Raw genomic sequence first — 20284 nt, forward strand, 5'->3', positions numbered from 1 at the left:
TCTATATGGTCTAATTTTCTTATTATACTTATCTTTCCTATGACAACCATATTGCTTAGGTAAATCTATATTCTTACAGCTCATGTAAAATTGTTTTCTAATTTGTCTCTTTGCTTTTAGTTGTCTACATTCTTCTCTTAATATATCATACACATGTTGTGTTCTAGGTCCTATTGCTATATCATCTTTTCTAGGGTGGTTTTGCCATTCTCTCCATATTTTTTCTCCTATTGGTCCTTTAATTTTAGTCATATATGTATTTAATAAATTTATGTCATTAATCCTACCTGTTCTTCCTAAATATTTAAAGAAATCTGTAGTATATTCTCCTATGTATTGCAAATCACAAATTTGTAATTGCTCTAAATTTCTTATTGCTCTAATTTGTTCTTGTTCGTTTCTACCATCTAACCTATTATGATCTAGAAACTCATACTTAATAAGTTTAACAAAAGTATCTATATTAAAAGTTTCTTTTGCTGCTTGATGTTGTTGTGGATTTTTTACTTTCCATGCTTGAAAGAAATCAAATACCATTCCATCTAAAGTATGTTCAAAATAATCTAACATATCAGTTGTATTACTAAAATCTAACATGATTGCCGCATGTACACATCCTTTCTCCCATCTTTCTATTGTTTTTTCCCAATCTTGTGGGTCTACATGATCTATGTTTAATATATTTCCTGCTAAGTTTACATGTTCTATTCCTGAATAAGGTATTCTATTTCTTCTAGGTCTAGTTTCTTCATAATCATAAGTTCTACTATTTTCTGCATAATGTTCTCTAGTTGGTCTTATATTTTGTTGATCGGTTCTACCTACTCTTGGTTCAGTATGGATTCCTGAAGTTCCTGTTGAACTAGTTTCTTCTACAGGCATACATTCTACTTGTATTAACATATTGTTATATTCTTTTTCTCCTAAAATATGTTCTAATCCTATTTTTAATATTAATTGCTTCAGTTCCTCATCATTTAGTCTATGTAATCCTAATTCATAAGTTTTATATTTTTCTAAGTATTGTTCTTCACTCAAATTATCTATGTCTTCTATTAATTTATCTACTATGTTATCAAAATTATGTTCAATCATATTGATTTCTAAATTATCAAAAGCCATATTAATTTCTGCTTCACTTTCTAAGTCGTCTACATTTTCTATTTGTCTATAATTGCTAAACCTTACTGATGCTTCTCCTAAGTGATTTTCAAAAATTTGTGCTTTATCAGGTTGTTTATTTTTTGATCCATGTAAATTAGGTAATAACCATTGAGTTCCTTCTAAAAAACTATTATCTACTGGTTTTGCTTCTATCATATTAACATGTTTACTTCCAAAAGTTTGTACTAAGTTTTGGAATTCAACATTAAACTTATAGTTAAATTTGTCTGACACTTTTCCTACATACATTAAACTAACACTTAAGTTTTTAAAATCGCCTTTCATATTATAATTTTTTGTTCTAATGCTTACCTTAATATATTTACTAAATTCTTTAATATTCATTACATAATTTGGAATGCAACCTATAATTGCTAAGTTTGTGCTAAGGTCTACTTCAGCTGTTGCTATGGCTGCTTGTTGGTGATTATCCCATCTATCATCATATATGTATACTAATGCTTTAGTTCCTACTTGTGCTCTAGTTAATCCTGCTATTCCGATTAATATAGTTCCTATATGAATTTGTGAATAGTTTGATTTTCTAAGTTGTTCTATTGCCGAATTACTAAGTAAATTTAGTATAACTTCTTTATCTATGCAACTTATTTCATATTGACTTATGCTACTTACTATGCTATTTCTATTTTCAAATCTTCCTAATTGATATAAATTATGTCTATTTCTTTGTGATCTTAAAAATCCATTTCTAAGAAAGTCTTGTGCTTCCTCTTCACTAGGATATATATCTTCGGTTCTTACTATTTCTTTTCCTTTTCTTCTAAAGAGTTCCATTTGCTATTATCAAAAGGGTTTATTTTTCTTTTTCTTATATTGCTTGTGCCTAATGTTAAAGTTTCTAATTTATTAACTAATGATGGTAGTAATGATGCTGATGTGCTATTTAAAAGTTGATTAATTTCTGCTATTTGTTCTTCTATGTGATCTATTTTTTCTGCTAAATTTATTATCAATTGGATAATAATATTATTTTGCCTTATGGGAATATTATTACTAGGAACACTTGTTGTAAAGTCTGAAAATCCTATTGGTTCTTCTTCTAACTCACTAACTTCTTTTAATGCTTTGATGTAATTATTATTATTTCTAGAATCATTCATTAAACTAATAGATAGGAATCATTCATTAAACTAATAATCTATCTATTTTACTATGCAATTTTTCTACTTGCTCTGTTAACTCTTTTTGTACTAATTTAATTTTCTGTACTTCTATTTTCAGCTGTTCTACAATTTCTAAGGACTGCAATTCTACTTGCTTCGGCTTACTGTCAATGATGTCTACAAGCTCTTTTATTTCTTTTCTACTAGGAAACCTTTGTATATTTCTATTATTGTCTTCTAGTTGTGATTGTATAAAACTTAAATTTTGTCTAATTATTTGTAGGGAATTTTTCTGAAAATAATCTAATACTTGCTGTAATTTCTGATTATACTGACTATGTTCTAATTTTATACTTTCTGCTTGGCTAATTATAAGGTCTATGACACTATTAATTAGTGGATGTTCTTCACTATGCAAAATATGCTTATTATTCTTCTGTGGAAAATAACAAACTAAAGTATTCTGATCTAGAGTGATCTTACGTTTTTGATGCTCTGTAATCTCTAAATTAAGATAATCTATCATAAAACAACAACAGATTTAAATATATGTAACAAACAGTTTAGATTTCAAGATAACTGAATCGTCTATTGGCCTCCAATAGTCGTCTATTGCCCCCCAATACAGGGTCGGATTGTACTGACTCTTAATTACAGGTTCAAATTTTTTTTTTCTTATTTTCTTACTAGATGTGTTTATGACTTCTGTCCTCAAGGTACTTTACTAATATAACTATACTATTATAATGCTAAACTAGGCTCTGATACCAAATTTTAGGGGGTCTGTCCTAACTACACATATGCCAAAACATCTATTAAAGATTGAGTCTTGAACATGGACAAGAGCTTAAAACTGCATACAAAGCCAACCTATTGGGCCAAACAAGAGCAGAAACAGAGGTTCTTAGACTCAGAGGTTCCCTGACTAATTTTATTAGTTATCTTGGCATGCATGTTAATTAAAACAGGAATCCTTAAAGATAATATGATCGTCCGTTTAGCAATATAATAGCATAATTATCTCAGTGTTTCCCTATTTTGGACTAGAAGTCTACTAAGAAAACCGGAAAATAAAAAGTAAGATGAACCTACTTGAACGTGCTAGTACAAACTGTACAGTCTTCTATGGAGTTGCAATAGAAAACACTGGTTGAATGCTAGTTTGCTTCACACGAACATGAATAAAGTGTCACCACAGCTACTGCTCCATATTACAGCTACAGATTATTGTTGTGGGTTATGTATGGATGATTGTGGTGTTAATAAGTAGAAAGTATATGAACAGATGATATTATGAACAAAGGGCTTTATTGATACTGAAAGTGTTTACAAAGGAAAGCAATGGGTACTGAGATTTTTTCTTCTCCAACGTACTCCATCTGCTATCTATTCTACATCTTATACTAGTCTTCAGCTAGTTTGCCAATCTAGAGCTCCTGACAAGGCCAAAGCTACATGTACTACAAGTCCAAAATAACATGCACTAATATACAAAAGTTCATGCAAAAGGAAACAAACTCTCTGCAAACTCTTTTTACAAGGAGCTATCATACAAAAACTCATGCAATCTGATACAAAGTGGACAAACACCATGTGATTATAAGGACAAACGGTGGTGCAGCAAAAGAGAAATGCTATTATGCTGGTCTTGTACCCCTTTTCGGTATTTTGAAAATGTTTTGGGTGACTGGGAATTACCCCCCTAAAAAATGTGTAAGTGGGAATTTCCCCATAAGTTAAATATATGTATATATTATTGGGGCGAATTTGGGGATGGGGATCACAATACCATCCCCGCCCCATCCCCAATCTTAGATAACGGGGATTGGGGATCCCCATCCCCATTCCCCATTTGTCCCCGAATTCTCCCCCCATTAGGCGCGGATATCCAATGGAGCTCCGCCCCGCTGGAGATTTTTGCCATCCCTACGAGCCATGCAGAAGTGGGACAAGAATCGAAATCGACAGGGGCAATGGGCCAAAAAAATAGCATCAGAACGTCTCATTCACAGAAGCCCAAATATAATATCAGAATCATCGAAGATTCCGAGGCGAGTACGAAACTACGAACCGACCAGAGAGCTTTGATTCCCAAACAAAGGATATCCTTTGCTGTTCCGAGTCAAAACCTTCAGAAAAGGACGTTTCTTGTTCCTGTCAATGGTGAGTCTTAGTTTACTTTCCTCTTTTACTCTAGCTCTTTGTTCACAGCTTCTTTGATTTTGTTACTTTTACCTTGTGGGTTTCACTTTCTGTGATTGCTTATATAGAAATTCTGATGCAGAAAGAAGCAAAAAATTGAAACAAAATCAGTGACGCAGTTGAAGGATGGCGGCGAGTTCCGCAAGATTTTCATCTGCTGGGGTAAATTATGAAGTTTTACTCTTAGTCAATTTATTTATTTATTATTACTATTTATTAAAAAAAAAAATAGAATGGAGAGCCAAATTTGAATTAAAGATTCAAAAAAAAAATAGAATGGAGAGCCAAATTTGAATTAAAGATTCAATCTTTGGGTTGGTAAATTGGATTCTTATTTTTTCTTGAGTTACCATTTGAAGCAAGACTTTAACTTTTAAGCTCCTAATGCAGGAAGAAAGAAATGGAGAAGGAAGAGGAGTTAAAGGAGACCCAGATCATGTTTGTTTCGTTTTCATCCTTCTTGTTTTTCTTTTTATTGCATGTTGGTTTTGTTGAAAATGTGATGATATTTGGTTATATACGACCGATTTGGCTTGCATGGTTTAGTATGAAATTCAGTGGAACTAGGATATGATCATATGAGTGTAGCCTGCAATGAAATATGAAGCAAATGTACTTGCAGGATATCAGTACAAGAGTATAATGGCCTTAGTTCCACTTTTAGGATCTCACTAGAGTATTATATATAGCATGATTTGAAGCAAGTGCATTATGCATGCCCATACGAGTTGATGTTTGGGACTGCTAAGCATGGAAACAGTCTTTATTACAAACCTGGATGCAATGGCCGAATGTATACAGTAGCATAAAAACCCTATTTGAATAAATGAACAGGTATTTACATGAAAGGTGAATAGTTGGATCGGTTCATAGTTTTAAGCACTTTATGTTAGGAAATTGGCATATTGTTTGGTCTTTGTGACATTGCTCTAATTATTAGTCCTTTTGAACACTGAAAGACACAAATGATAAACAAGCTTGCTGGTGCTGTGATGGAGAAGCTCGCATTTTCAGACCCCTCCAAAACACTCACACCGGATCAGAAGAATGATATCAAACGACGTCTTTGTAGACTCTTACCTGCGTTTCACACGCCCGATCATCCCACCTATGCCGTGGTACCACTCTCATTCTTGTCTTTTAAAACAAAGTTACTTCTACGGTAATGATTATTCTAACAAACTTGTAATTTTATATCTGTACAGATGATTCGTAGGGCAATTGAGGAGTTGAATGAGGAACAGGGGTCAACTGAAGAAGCAATATCAAAATATATTAGAGAGAAGTTTGACGGTTTGCCATTGGCTCATGCAAGTTTCTTGAGTCTTCACTTGAAGAAGCTAAATGAGAGGGGAGAAATTGTTTGTGTATCAAAAAATTGTTATATGCTTCCAACTGATAAAGGTGATTCTCTTTCTAGAAGAAAGTGTGTCCCGAAACAAAAGAAGACTCGGAAGGGTTGGGGAAAAGGAAACTCAGCTAAAGGAAATGAACATAAAACATTAGCAGAAGAACAAGTTGAAGTGACTGAGAAACAGAGAAAGCAGAGGAAGCAAAGTCAAAAACCACAGTATTGTAAGGCAGTTGACAACCAAACTGGATCTCCAGAGCAAGTCAATGGACAACAATGTCAAAGACAAATGGAAGAAATTGCTGCAATTGCTGAAAAGAAAAGTCAAGAACAAATTGAAGAAGATCAGCAGAGTAAGGTGATTGATGATAAAAAAGAATCTCCTGATGCACAGCAAGGAGAAGTAATTAAACAACAAATTCAAGGTATTGCAGTCATTGTTGTTCCCCGAAATTCCGCAGAACAGATATATAAAGTCCCCGAAGAACAAGAAGTTGAAGTGACTGAACAACAGCAGCAGCACGGGCAGCAAAGTCAAGAACTGAGTCAAGAAGAACAGCATAGTATAGTAATTGACTGTCAAAATGGATCTCCAGATGAAGAAAATGTACAGCAAGATGAAGTGAATAGGCTGAAAAGTCAAAATCAAGTGCAATTACCTGGAGTGATAGTCGAAAAGCAGAACATTGAACAGATATATAAAGAAGATGAAGTACAAGTAGAAGTAACTGAACAACTGAGAGAAGATGGGCAGGAAATTCAAGACTCAATTCAAGCAGAACAGTGTAGTAAGATGATTGAAGATAAATATGGCTCTACAGATGCGCAGCAAGAGAGAGTGAATGGACATGAAAATCAGAAACATATGCAAGATGTTGCGTTGATTGTTGATAAGCAGAATGTTGAAGTCAAGAAGTATCAAGTGAATGAAGAGCAAGTTGAAGTGATTGAACAAAAGGTAGAACATGTGAAGCAAAGTGCAGAACCAATACAGCACATGAAGGTGATTGATTGTCAAAATGGATCTTCAAAGCAACAAAATGAACAGAAAGATGAAGTGAATGGACAGCAAAGTGAAAATCAAATGCAAGTAACTGCAGTGGTTGTTGAAAAGTCTAATTTTTCAGAACAGACACGTAATGTGAATGAAGAAGAACAAGTTGAAATGACTGCACAGAGAGAATATGGGCAGCAAAGTCAAGAAGAGCAACATAACAAGGTGATTGACTGTCAAAATGGATCTCCAGAGCAACAAAATAAACAGCAAGAATATGTGAATGAGGATCAATTGCAAGAAATCATTGTGAGTTGTGAAAAGCAGATTGACACAAAACTGAAACACAAAGTGGCTGATGAGCGTATTGAAGTAAGTATGGATAAAATAGTTGAAGAACAGTACCAAACTAAAGAACAATTGTGTGAAGTAATTGAACAACATAGTCAAGCTGTCAAAAGAGATATACAGTTACATGGAGAAGCAGTTGAAGCAATTCGGTCTGGACCAGAGGCACAGCAAAGTGATATGATTTCAGAACAAAATAGACTGCAAGACCAAATTGAATTAACAAGGTAGATTGTTATCTCTCTACCTTCGATATTGGCTGTGTTATTGTCCATCCTATGCATTCTTTTTCTGATTTCCTAAACAGTATGCAGGAGTTATTGCCTGAGAAGCAAGAGAAAGATGCGGCTACTGTCGTCAATTCAAATGTTTCTATTGCAAGTCAGAAATTTTCCCACCATGTTTCGTCAAACTTGTCTGAGGTAAATGTTGGAATTTGTGTACAAATAATGCAGTGCCTAACTACCAATTTAAACCTGTTATGTTTCTTCTTGGACTGACATGAGAATTGTATGAAATTGATGACGACAACATGTAAGCTGCTGGAAAACAACGTTAAGGTGCAGGGAAAGATGCAGAAGCTGCTGGAAAATAACATTAAGGTGCAGGAAAAGACACATAAGCTGCTGGAAAATAACATTAAGGTGCAGGAAAAGACACTTCAGGTTCAGGAAAAGTTGTTTGAGCTGTTGAAGGAGTTAGCAGATACCATTCGAAATCCTGTTATAGAAAAAAGATCAATGCCAATCATTGGTCCTTGTGGAGAGAGGGAATATATAGATTGTGGATTTCCAGCAAAACAGAAGCACCAACCTGAGATCTCAGCTCAAACAAAAGCATTGGGATCCCAGCTGAATGAAATGCTAGCATCTCTTGAACTACCCATGGACGCAGCAGAGTTATTTTTAAAGCAGGGAAAGCTATGCAACCTTGGTCAGCAACAAGTACCTAAGGGCCAGAACAAATCAATTAAGAATATGCCTGATGCTGAACAACCTCAACAACAGGAGATTGGAAATTCAGAATTGTTGCGGGAACTGCCAACAATGGAAGAAGAGAATGAAGAATTATCTGGACCTGATAGAAAGAGAATTCGTTTAAGCATTGAAGCAAATCATGAGAAAGAAAAGCAACTGCAAGTGCATAATGCTGAAGGCCATCCTGATCTTCGTAGTCAAGAGAAGCCGTCTGTATCTGTGCTAGTCCCAAGTTTTCCAGATGTCTTCTTGCACTCGCCAAACTATGAGCGGGGGACCCAGCAACCAAAAGTTCAAAAGACAGAAAGACCTCGTGAAATCAAATTGCTGTCAGTGGAGGGAGGAATTATTGCTCATGTATCCAGGACAAACCTTATAGAATCTTCTGTTGATTTGCTTCAGGAAGAACAGGAGATTGTTCCTGAGCTAACATATCAAGAAAACCTTCAAGAGCAAGAGCAAGAAATGCAGTCATTTAGTCACAAGAAGCATCAACAAGCTATTCTTTCTGATGTGGTGAAGACGCCTGATTTCCTATTAGCAACTGTGAGAATTATCTTCAGCTCTTCAAAATTTAAATTATTTGAAAAATGATAAATATCTGAAGAAGCATAAGTCTTTTTTCATGATGAGGAACCTGATGAAATAGTACAACTAGGATGAACGAAGTCTTCCCTATTTCTAACAAGTAATAACATTATCTAGCAAAAAAAAAAAAAAAAAAAAGGAAGACTATTAAGTCAAAGCTCCATCCAATCAAGAAGCAGTACACTAGAAGACATATCTCTAAATGGTTTAAACAAAGGTGCCAAAAGAGAAGTTGAGAACTTAATGCATTTGTCATTACTTTCTTTCTAAAGAATGTCCATTTTAGTACATATGATAACTAATTCAATTTTATGCACTCTTGCAGGGTGCGGAGCAGGAAGCAGAAAATGTGATTAAAGACAAGGATGTTGAGCTTGATCTGACAGCAAGTGACCAATCTTGTCGAACACAACCTGAGCAAAAGCAGCAGCAGAGGCAACTAGGTCTTCCGGGTAAACAACCATCTGAATCTTATTGTGAAGGAGCAGAGGCATCTAAATATCAGGTAGCAATAGTGACATCTTTTGCTTGAACTACAATCCTCAAATTTAATTCAAGGAAGTTGGATATAATAAAAAAAGAAAGTTACCATTTGAGTGGATGCAATTTATAATTCATTTTAATGCACTCTTGCAGGATGAAGACCATCAGCCAGAAAATGTGATTAAGGAGAAGGCTGTACAGTCAAGTCACCTGAGTCTTGAATTGACAGCAAGTGAGCAATCCAGTCAAAGACAATTGGAGAAACAGCAGCAACAACCGCAGAGGCGATTACGTCCTCGAGGTAAAAAGTCAGCTGAGTCTGATTGTGGAGTGGCAACGGCACCTGAATGCCAGGTAGCAGCAATGACATTGTCTCTTGAATTGTAAAACTTTCAAATATGATTTCAGTTCCTTCGGTAATAGCTTGAGCAGGATTTTCAACCTGATAATCTGAATGAAAACTCAAATTAAAAGATTAAATGCAAGACACCTAAAAGATCATGTCAAAGACATATAAATGTTTAATATGCATGCATGCACCAATCAAATTAGATGTTTCAATATAATTTGATATGCTTGTCTTACCTTCGAACATAGCAGGAGCAGCAGCCCAGATATCCAATGCAGGAAAGAATGAAGCTTGATCAGAAACCAGCAGGGCAGAGTCAATTGAGCCCATGGTGCCAGAGGCACTCTGAGTCTGAACTGTCTCTCACTACATCTATGGTTGAATTATCACCAAGAAAAAGTCAGGATACTGAAAGTCAGACAGAGGAAAAGACTCGAGAGCTGAAGACATCAGCAGAGGAAACAGGCCAAAGACAGCTCCAGCAGAGGCAGCTTCGAACAAGAAGCAAAAACCTGTCTGAATTCAAGCAAACATCACTTTCAAATACTGGAATGTCACAAGTGGATAAGCCAGGAGCCGAAGATTCGTCTCAACTGAAAAGGCAGCCTCAAGTGGAAAAGCCTGGAGTTGGAGATCCATCTCAACTGAAGAAGAAGCAAGTTAACCGCTTAAATAAGCGACAGTGGTGCACTCCAGAGCCCACAACAATGCCCAACGCCATTGGTGCAATCGTCACTTACCAGAGACGGTCAAGTCAAACTATAGAGCCCAACCCTGAAGCATTTCAGGATCTAGGACCAACACTCGCAGACCATTTGGAGCAAAAAGAGAATCATCATGGTCAACGAAAGAAGTTCAAATCAGCAAAAGAAAGTCCTGATGAGTTGGCTCTCACTTCCCAGCATCTTGTGGTGGATCCTCACATTCTAGTAAAGCCTCCACTGCTCAATCCAGCTGCAGTGGGACAATTGCCTCAAACAACAAAAGAGCTGCCGCAGAAACAGCAGCTGCTGCACCATATGAAACTGCGCTCATGCAGCCAAGCTGCATCGCAATCTGAACCTGATGTTTTGATTGTGGGACTATTGCCTCAAACAACAAAAGAGCTGCCACAGAAACAGTTGCTGCGCCATATGAAACTACACTCACGCAGCCAAGCTGCATCGCAATCTGAACCCGATGTTTCGATGATTGATACGTTGCCCGCAGAGCACCATTCTGAGCAGCCACAAGAACAGAAGCATCCTAAGTGGCCACAGAAGCAAAGAGGGAGGACTCCTAAACCAAAACTGGACAGAGCTGGGCCTGTTAAGCGTCAACAGCTGCAGGAACAACCAAAAAGACGAGGGAGGCCCCCTAAGTTGGATGTAAATACTATATCAGGGAGAAAATTGATCTCAAAGAACAAACAGAAGCAACCAAAGAGTCCAGGGAAGGCAAAATCTCGAAAAGTGATCAAAGGAAAACTACAGAGTCAAGTGAGGGGAAAGCCTCAAAAAGTGACTCAAGGAACACCAAAGAGTCAAGTGAGGGGAAAGCCTCAAAAAGTGACTCAAGGAACACCAAAGAGTCAAGTGAGGGGAAGGCTTCAAAAAATGTCTGAAGAAACAGTAAAGAGTCAAGTTAGGGAGAGGGCTCGAGAAGTGACTGAAGGAACCTAAGGAAGCAACTATGGTAACTGAGACCTTTTGGCTTTTTTTTTTTTTTTGAAAGGAGACCTTTTGGCTTTTAGTATCACTAGCTTTATAGTTTGCTAGTTTCCATCTTTTGACTTCATTAAATTGTGTTCCTGGGGAGTCCCTTGTGATGATGGATGTCAAGATGCTAGGTCAGAACAAATCAAACACCAGAAGTAATCCATTTTCTTTTTGGACAGGCTTATAAATTAAATATCCCGGACTTGTTATTCATGACATTCAGCAAGGTGCATATTTGATCTTATTTTCAGTCTTTTCTCTTCACTGTTGACTTTGTCTTATCAAATGCACTGGAATGTAGCTGGCGATTTCTAAATTATCTTTTGTTGGATAATATAATCATGTAATGCTGCTGGAGATGTTGTATATTGTCTCTTTAGTTATGCTTGTGTTCTTGTCTCGTGATTGGTTTATGAAGTGGAGGGTTAGAGAGTAAAGAATGTTGGACGATTTGCCATTTGCTATAATACTTGGTAGGAGAAACTGATCTTGAAAATATTTAGTTCCAGTCATCTCAGTTTTCTACTTCATACTATAACCCGCCATTTTCAGATTCTAAACGGACTTTTCCATTTGTTCTCCTCTCAACTATTTTCTTTTAAAGTTTTTCATGAGCCCGTTTTGAAAATGTGGATCGCTCAACATCCAATGGTCAGACAACAAAAATTTTCCTAATATTCGGCTACTGCCCAGTGAACTTTTGAAAAGGAACTTGAAGTATCGTTCAGTAGATAAGAACCAAACACTATGAACAGAATTTGGTGACTACTAGACATCGAGTGTTCACTACTCGCCAGCAATGGCCGAGAGCTATTTCTAGTGAGCATGTAGTATAGTACATTAGAGTTTCTTTCGTTTGTACTAATGACAAAGCCATAAACAAGCAAATGTAGAACAACAGGTACAACAGAAGTAAACTGTAAAAGCCATAAACTCATTTTTGTTGGTCATTTAATTTTCGTTTGTACATAATATAGTAACTGAATCGGGTTTTCGCGGTTCATTCAAACCTTTCAAGCGGGGAAACGCTGGAAGCCCAATAATAAGTCGGCCCAAACAAGAAGAGGCCCGGGCGGAGAAAACAATGAAGAGGCACCAGTTTAACGCTATATAAGAGAGCTGGTAAAGTTTCACAGAAGCTACTGGATGGTAAATACAACTGAGGCTCAGCTTTAGAAAACACAACGAAACCCTAAGAGAGAGAATCACTCTTTCCAAAAATGGCGTAGGAGGAGATGATTGGTAACAGTTAACGATCAAGCTCCTTTCTTTCTATTATTTTTCAGGTATGGTATCTTCGTTCTGTATAATAATGATGATATTAGGATTATTTTTATTTTTACTTTTTACTGTTTTGGTATTTGGTTGCTGTATCAAACCAGAATCCAAATGAAAGATTGAGCCTTTACTGTTGCATCACTGTTCTGGTTTTGTGTCAAGTGTGTAAGAAGTAAAAAGTTCTATACTTTCAGATATATTTTGATAGAAATGTGTTTGATGCTTTTGGATTATAATTTGTAAAAGTGAAAAAAAAAAAGGTAAGAATAAAAAAGCTAAAGGGAGAAACTTTACTCCTTTTTGCAGCTGTTGCAATGTCTGCCGAAGTAGTTGAACATGTGAAATTAGCCGAAGAACGAGATGGAGTTGGTGAAAATGAGAGAGAATTAGGGTTGCAATGTCGAGAACCGGTTCGAGAAGATGAGCAGAGTAAGGTCATTGATGATCAGAATGGATGTCCTGGTGAGGATCAAGATGAGCTGATTGGACAACTGATTAAGGAGGAGGGAGTGATTGACTTGACTGAGCAAAAACTACAACATGGGAAGCAATGTCAAGAAAGTGGTTCTCCAATCACTACATCTTTCGGCTCATCCGGAGAAGGGAAATGCGAAGAGACTGAAGAACATCAAGTTGAAGTGACTGAGCAACAACTACAACATGGGGAGCAAAGTCGAGAACTTATTCTAGAAAAAGAAGATAGCTTTGTGATTGAGTATCAACAAAATGGTTCGCCGGAGCCACAGTATGAGGGGCAAGATGAAGCAAATGGGGAGAAGAACCACAATCAAATGCAAGTAACTGAAGTGATTGGTGCAGAGCAGACATGTAAAGCAGAAATTGAGGTTACTGAACAACATAGAGAAGATAGGCTGCAAAGTCAAGAACCAATTCAAGCAGACCATCAACTTGGGTTGGGTGATGAGCAGCAAAATGAAGTTATTGGACAAAAAATGCAAGAAATTGCATTGGTTATTGAAGAGCAGGATATTGTGGAAGAGAAGTATAGAGTGACTGAAGGACAAGTTGAAGTGAGTGAACAATGGCTGCAATTTTGTCAGGAATTTGTTCAAGAAGAGCAACATAGTTTGCTGATTGACTATAAAGATGGTTCTTTGGAGAAACATATTGAACAGCAAGATATAGTCAATGAACAGAAAAGTCAAAAGCAGATGCAAGTAACTGCAGTCATTGTTGAGAACTATAATGTTGCAGAACAGACATGTAAAGTAGAAAATGGGCTGCCCAATCAAGAAGAACAGAATATTAAGGTGATTGACAATGTAAATGTATGTCCAGATGAGCAGCAAGGTGAAGTGATTGGACATCAAGTTCAGAACCAAATGCAAGAAATTGCATTGATTGTTGAAAAGCAGAATGTTGTAGTACAGAAATATGAAGTGACCGAACAACAGATAGAAGATGGGCATCAAAGTCAAGAACCAATTCAAGAGGTACAGAAAAATAAGGTGAGCAAAGCACAAGTTCAAGTGACTGAACAACAACCGGAATATGGACAGCAAAGTCGAGAACCGATTCAAGAAGAACAGCATGATAAGATGGCTGAAGCTGAAAGTGGATCTCCAAATGAGAAGCAAGGTGATGTGAATGGACATCACATTCAGATACAATGTCAAGAATTTATTGCTACAAATCAGAATGTTGCAGTACAGAAGTATAAAGTGACTGAAGAACAAGTTGAAGTGATTGAACAGCAGACAGAATGTGGACAGCAAAACCAAGAACCAATTCAAGAACAGAACAGTAAGGTGATTGACTATCAAAATGGATTGTCAAAGCCAGAAAATGAACAGAAAGATGAAGTGAATGGACAGAAAAATAAAAGTCAAATACAAGTAATTACTGAGATTGTTGATAATCACAATGTTGCAGAGCTTTTTCATGAGGTGACCAAAGAACAAGAAGTTGAAGTAACTGAACAACAGAGAGACCATGGGCAGCAAAGTCAAGAAGAACAGAATAGTAAGGTGATTGACTGTCAAGATGGATATCCAATGCAACAAAATGAACAGCTAGATGGCGTAAATGGCAATCAAGTTCAAAATCAAATGCAAGATATCGTAGTGAGTGTTGAAAAGCAGATTGATGCTAAACTGAAATATAAAGTGCCTGAAGATCAAATGGAAGAACCGTGTCATAGTACAGAACAACAATGTGAAGTGACCAAAGAACATATTGAAGGCATTAAAAGACAAATTCAATTCCAAGAAGAAGTAGTTGAAGGGATTGACAAGCTGACTACAGCAGAAGCACTGCAAGTTGAGAATGTTTCAGAATTGCAAGAGCAAATTGAGTTATTAAGGACGATCCTTAATGCTGGGTTGGCCTTTCTCCCTCTATGTTTTATGTCAGTTGTGTTATTGTTTATTTGTTATGTGCCTTTATCTCATTTCATAAACAGCAGTATGCAGGCGTCGTTTTGCAAGAAGCCAGAGAAAGCTGCAGCCATAGCCGTTAATTCAACTCCTCTTACTAGGCAGAAACTGCCCTACCAAAGTTCATCAACTTTCTCTAGGGTAAATACTAAAACTTATGTATATATAATATAGTCCCAACCACGTCATTTACTTATTTATACCTGTTATGATTTTTTTTTTTCTGGACTCAGGAGAATTGTTTAGAATTGTTGAGGATGACACATAAACTTCAGGAAAAGACACATAGGGTGCAGGAAAGTTTGTTGGATCTCTTGACCACTAGAGAGTTAAGCCATACAACTCCTAACTCTTTTGTGGACTTAGAGGAAAGAACAATGCCAATTGCTGATTCTTGTGGAGAGAGGGAATACATGGATTGTGGTTTTCCGGCACAAATGAAGCACCACCAGCTGAGGCAACTACGTCCATGGGGTAAAAAAGCATCTGAATCTGATTGCAGAGTATCGAAGGAACCTAACTGTCAGGTAGCAACAATTATCCCCCTTTTCTGCTTATTCTATTACAGAAAAGAGCGATAGATAATACATGCATCTCTTTTCTTCAATAGGTAATTAGTTATTGCACAGTAAAATACATGCATGCACAAATATAAACATATTTTTTATAGGATTTTACATACGCCAGAAATATCTTTTCAGAGAAAGATAGGATGTTGAAGGAGTTATAAAAGTTACTGGAAAGAAAAATGTAAAGGTGATGTGAATATCCTTTAAATAATGAAACAGGGAATAATGGGAGCTTTTGGCTAACATGGTCGACAAAGTGGGTTTTTGGTTATACATAGAATAGATATGCATGTAACAATCAACAAGTTGTTTCAATCTGATTGCGATTTCTTGTATTACCTTGGAACTTAAGCAGGAGCAGCAGCACAGAGATCCAGTACAGGAAAAAAGTAAGTGTGATGGTCAAGTAGTTGAGTTATCATGTCAAACACAGCAACAGTCACGGGAACTAGCACAGCAGAGGGAATTGCCTCCCCAGGGCCAGAGGCGGTCCAAATCTGAATCGTTACTCACTACATCTGTGGTGGACTTATCACCAAGAAGGAATCAGGATCCCCAGCAATTAAACACTGGAGTAACTGAAAAGCCTCAAAAACTGAAGACATCAGCAAAGAAAACAGGCCAAACACAGCAGCAGCAGAGGCAACTTAGATCTCGAGGAAAAATTTTGTCTGAATGTAAACAAGTAACAACTAGATCTATGGCAGGTTCATCACCCTCACAGCCTCTTTATGAGCAGTATCAGTTGATTTCAAGTACTGCAAGGTCTCAAGTGGAAAAGCCGGGAATAGAAAATTCATCTCAATCGAAGAAGCAACCAGCAAATCACTCTAATCGGCGAAAGCGGGGAACACCAGAGCCTACAACAATGCCAAATGCCATTGGTCCAATCCTCCCTTGCAAGAAACTAGCATTAGGCTGTCAGAATGTAGAACTTCCCACTCCTGAAGCATGTGAAGATGTAGGACCAACAATCATGGACAAGTCATCTCAACCGGTGGTGCAAAGTACAGATCATCATGGTCAACAAAAGATGTTGAAATCCAAGCCAACAACAATGGCAGAAAGTCCACAGCTCAATTCAGCATCAGTGGAAGATCTTCCTCAAACAGCAAAAGAGCTGCAACAGAAGCAGCTGTGCCATATGAACTTACGTTCATGCAGCCAAGCTGCATCACAATCTGAGCTTGTTGTATCGATGGCACAATCATTGCCCTCGGAGCACCATTATGAGCAGCCACAAGAAATGAAGCATCAAGGCCTACGGAGGCCTAAGTTGACTTCACACAATCAGCATAATGGTGAACTTAAGCTTCCAAAACATCCTGAGCAGCCACAGAAACCAAGAGGGAGGCCTTCTAAACGAAAACTGGATGTGGCTGCGACTGAAGATGTATCATTGCCTGCTAAGTATCAGAAACTGCAGGAAGAACCACAAAATCAAAGACAAGAGAGGCCTCCTAAGTTGGAAAGAAATATGGTTTTGGGTCTTTTTGCTGCATCAAAATATGAACCTGCTCCACCGATGACAGAACCACCGTTTTTAAAGCTGAATCCAGATAATGAGCATCATGTTGAGCTGCAGCCCCTGAAGCATCCTGAGCAACCACAAAAACGAAGGGGGAGGCCTCGAAAGTTGAATCCAGATAATGAGCTTGTGAAGAACTGCCGCACCCAAAGTACCTTGAGCAGCCACAAAAGGGAAGACGAACTGCAGCTGCCAAAGCAACCTGAGCAGCCACAAAATCCAAAAAGACGACGAGGGAGGCCCTGTAACATCTCAGTGAACGAGCTGAAGCAAGAAATGAGTCAGAGGGAAAGGCGCCAAAGCAAGCGACTGAAGGAACAGAAGGAAGCGACTATGTAACTGAAGCTAATTGTTTTAAGATCACTACCTCTGTAGTTTGTTAGTTTCCTGGGTATGGCTTATTTGGATTTGCTTCCTAGGGGGAGTAGTAAGATCCTAGTGATGATGGAAGTGTCAATGTTCGTGATCTTTTTGCAATGCATCCTTAACTAAATATTCCAGACTTGCTTGTTGATAATACTGAAATTTAAGCTTGGAATGTCGAATCATTGACTTGGAAGTCACTTGTTGAGCTTGATTCTAAATACTGAATGTGGTAAAATACTGCAGTGATGGTGGATGTTGATGATGCCATAAAGTGTAAGGTATTGGTGTCAATGGTAGTATCCATTTCAATGGCTGCACACAATGCTGGTAAAATATTTGATATTTAGCATATAGAAGTATCAAGTACTATTCTTTTCCTACCTTCAGCAAGGTGCATATTTCTTAGTTATAGTAATTTTCACGTTCAAATGTTGAGTTTATCTTTCAAACTCACTGAATGTACTGTTAAGTTCAGTGCTAAACATGTAACTCCTAGTTTCCTCAAAACACACTTGGGTACTTTACTAAGCAAATGTTGAAACCCTTTGTTTTCGTCGTTGAATTGGCACTTGAAAAGAACCCAGTAGAGTTGTTCTGAAAGTAATTTTCATTCATCAATTATCTCTAGTGTTATGTTTTACCATAACGCGGTTGTGGTAAAAACTGTCAGTAACTTAAACCATCATATCACCTATAAACTGAAATGACGATTAGGGGCCTTGACCTCAGCCGCCCAGCTGCTATAAAAGAGAAGTAGTAGCACTCATCTGGATCAGACCTAAATCCTAAGCCGGCAGCCACAAATGAAGAATATCAGAAACCCTAATGAAGCTCATAGATGTTTACTGCGATGAGGTGACGTGCTGGTCGATTTTGCCTTCCCAATCAAAGCAAAGGGGCACAACTTCTTTTCACGTCGACACAACAAAGGCCCTTAAACGTGAAAAGAAGTCTTGCACCTTTCATTTGCAAGTTTTGGATCGCAAATTCGTCCAACACATCATCTGCATCGTAGCCGACATCTGCAAATTCTTGCTGGTTTTGTGAAATTTGAGGAGGTTGCTGGTGATTTGGTAATGATTTACTACTTGATGTCTCCAATTGGTGGTGTATTTGCTTATGTTATGAGTTATTGGGTTTAAGTATACATAATTGGCAATTGATTCTAGTGATGTTGGGTTTCATTTTCTCAAAAAGGATATAACTGGTTTAGATCTGGTTCAAGTTGGGGTAATTTTATTACAACTGATTCCTTGGTCACTGGCATAATCCTGTGATATACTGTAATTCAAAGGAGATATTTTGTTTCTAATCCAAGGAGGTTGTTTGCTTTCCCCAACCCAGAAAGTACTATGACTAAAAGGATGAGAAAGCAAAGTCTACTAAAATTTCACCCTTTACATCATATTCTCTGGTCATGGTATCAAATAGAATTGATGCTTTATTGATTTTCTATGAAGAGCAAAGTCACAAACAGTATCAAAAGATCTTCAAAAGATAACAAATTAAATTGGTTTTCTTGGCTACTAAATTTCCCTTGCTCCTAGGCTTTTCATATGTGACAGTCCAAGGTACGAACTACGAAGTTGCAGCAATTAATTTTTATGATATGGTATGATATTCAAGATTGCAGTTTGGAACCAATAATTTTTGTGTTGTATAAGTTTGGATATGATAATCGAGTTCGCAGGAGAATGCATACCAAGTGATTTGTTGGCATATTAGTGACTTTATGCTTGTTATTGATGTTCTTATCCAAAACTTGTCCTGAAATGGTTTTTATCTTATTGTTGTCCCTCAGTGTTAGGCTGGATTTCATATTGTACCTGAATGGCAGGTTATGTAAGCATTTCTTCAATTGCCAGGCCAAAATACTTCCATTGAATGAGGCTCTTAATGAATTGTATTGAAGTTGATTAGCTTCTGTGTTAATTTTTCTTTCTCTTAATGCAGTGAAGCAAGAAGTAGAACAAAACACCTTTTCTGAAATTAGTTTACCAAAATGATGGCCTTTAGGGACTCAGTATATGAAAGCCAGAATGGTTTCTACCAATTATTGGACAGAGTCTTGAAATGAGCTTGTGTAAAACATGTTGGAGACTCCAATGGCCTAGTTTGGAACTTACCGACATTGTATCCCATCATGTACAAAAAAGCAGTAGTCTGGAACTGTGTATATCATTATATGAATTGTAAAGTTTCACAGCCAAAATTTACAATTGCAATGTCATTTTGCACTGAATCAAACTTCTTGTTCACACCTTGGTTGGATAGAAATTTACTGTTGGATAAGAACATTCTCTAGATGTTGAAAGACAAATCAAAATTGCAGAACTCGAAATGCAGGAAATACATGTTCTATGAGAGCCGTTTTTGTTTTATTTGCAGGATTTCACTATTGGTTGGGAAAAATCTTTGTACTGTGAGGTTGGTAATTTTTTGTTGATTGAAAGATTTTTTTATTTGTTTGTCATTTCACAATTAAGAGTTAAATTCATTTTGTATCATTTCCCGCTTATCTTAACAACCAAAAACATTGGTGAATCTGGACCATTAACTTTATCATGTGACCTTATAACTCTAACTAATTAGTTAGAGCCGGGTCTTAACTCAGTGTTGTAGTCGACTATTCATTTTTCTGTCCTTAACCATTTACATTCCTTATTGGGAAATTTAGATATTCATTTTTTTTGTCCTTAACCATTTACATTCTTATTGGGAAATTTTGAGATTGTGTAAACTAACAGGAAAATTAGACCTTCGAAAAAAATTCTTCAATAAAATTAGAAAATGTGGCACATATAATAAAATTAAAAATATAAGAGCACAAATAATTCTGTTTGTAAATATTTGAAACAGTAAGTCATTAC

General features: G+C 37.0%; 3 protein-coding genes and 1 long non-coding RNA gene across 8 annotated transcripts; all 4 read left to right on the forward strand.

The window, feature by feature from the left end:
- The first annotated feature begins 4324 nt into the window (after nucleotides 1–4324).
- On the forward strand, nucleotides 4325–8590 carry LOC121048883 (interaptin-like). Its single transcript, XM_040511384.1, has 8 exons — nucleotides 4325–4451; nucleotides 4573–4652; nucleotides 4881–4928; nucleotides 5450–5608; nucleotides 5696–7410; nucleotides 7491–7605; nucleotides 7723–8489; nucleotides 8563–8590. Exons 2-8 carry the CDS (start codon nucleotides 4617–4619, stop codon nucleotides 8588–8590), a joined length of 2868 nt encoding a protein of 955 aa, XP_040367318.1. The 5' UTR covers nucleotides 4325–4451; nucleotides 4573–4616.
- LOC112176130 (bromodomain-containing protein DDB_G0280777) lies at nucleotides 8572–11549 on the forward strand. Of its 2 annotated transcripts, none has more exons than XM_040510139.1 (4): nucleotides 8572–8706; nucleotides 9074–9253; nucleotides 9385–9585; nucleotides 9829–11549. In XM_040510139.1, exons 1-4 carry the CDS (start codon nucleotides 8626–8628, stop codon nucleotides 11239–11241), a joined length of 1875 nt encoding a protein of 624 aa, XP_040366073.1. In that variant the 5' UTR covers nucleotides 8572–8625; the 3' UTR covers nucleotides 11242–11549. The 2 variants fall into 2 exon arrangements, with proteins under 2 accessions (XP_040366073.1, XP_024169719.2); XM_024313951.2 differs by having other exon boundaries at nucleotides 9832–11549.
- An 877-nt stretch (nucleotides 11550–12426) lies between these two features.
- Nucleotides 12427–17606, forward strand: LOC112179900. Of its 3 annotated transcripts, none has more exons than XM_040510218.1 (5): nucleotides 12427–12563; nucleotides 12862–14896; nucleotides 14978–15092; nucleotides 15185–15478; nucleotides 15873–17606. In XM_040510218.1, exons 2-5 carry the CDS (start codon nucleotides 12870–12872, stop codon nucleotides 17385–17387), a joined length of 3951 nt encoding a protein of 1316 aa, XP_040366152.1. In that variant the 5' UTR covers nucleotides 12427–12563; nucleotides 12862–12869; the 3' UTR covers nucleotides 17388–17606. The 3 variants fall into 3 exon arrangements, with proteins under 3 accessions (XP_040366152.1, XP_040366153.1, XP_040366154.1); XM_040510219.1 differs by having other exon boundaries at nucleotides 15876–17606; XM_040510220.1 differs by having other exon boundaries at nucleotides 14981–15092.
- Nucleotides 17607–18177: 571 nt separating this feature from the next.
- On the forward strand, nucleotides 18178–19661 carry LOC112179167. 2 transcript variants are annotated; one of them, XR_005803476.1, is made up of 2 exons: nucleotides 18178–18487; nucleotides 19216–19661. It is a non-coding gene; the product is annotated as an uncharacterized LOC112179167 (long non-coding RNA). The 2 variants fall into 2 exon arrangements; XR_005803477.1 differs by having other exon boundaries at nucleotides 19222–19661.
- The last annotated feature ends 623 nt before the right edge of the window (nucleotides 19662–20284 follow it).

This window comes from Rosa chinensis, chromosome 7 (assembly GCF_002994745.2).
Source record: "Rosa chinensis cultivar Old Blush chromosome 7, RchiOBHm-V2, whole genome shotgun sequence".
Taxonomy (NCBI): Eukaryota; Viridiplantae; Streptophyta; class Magnoliopsida; order Rosales; family Rosaceae; genus Rosa; species Rosa chinensis.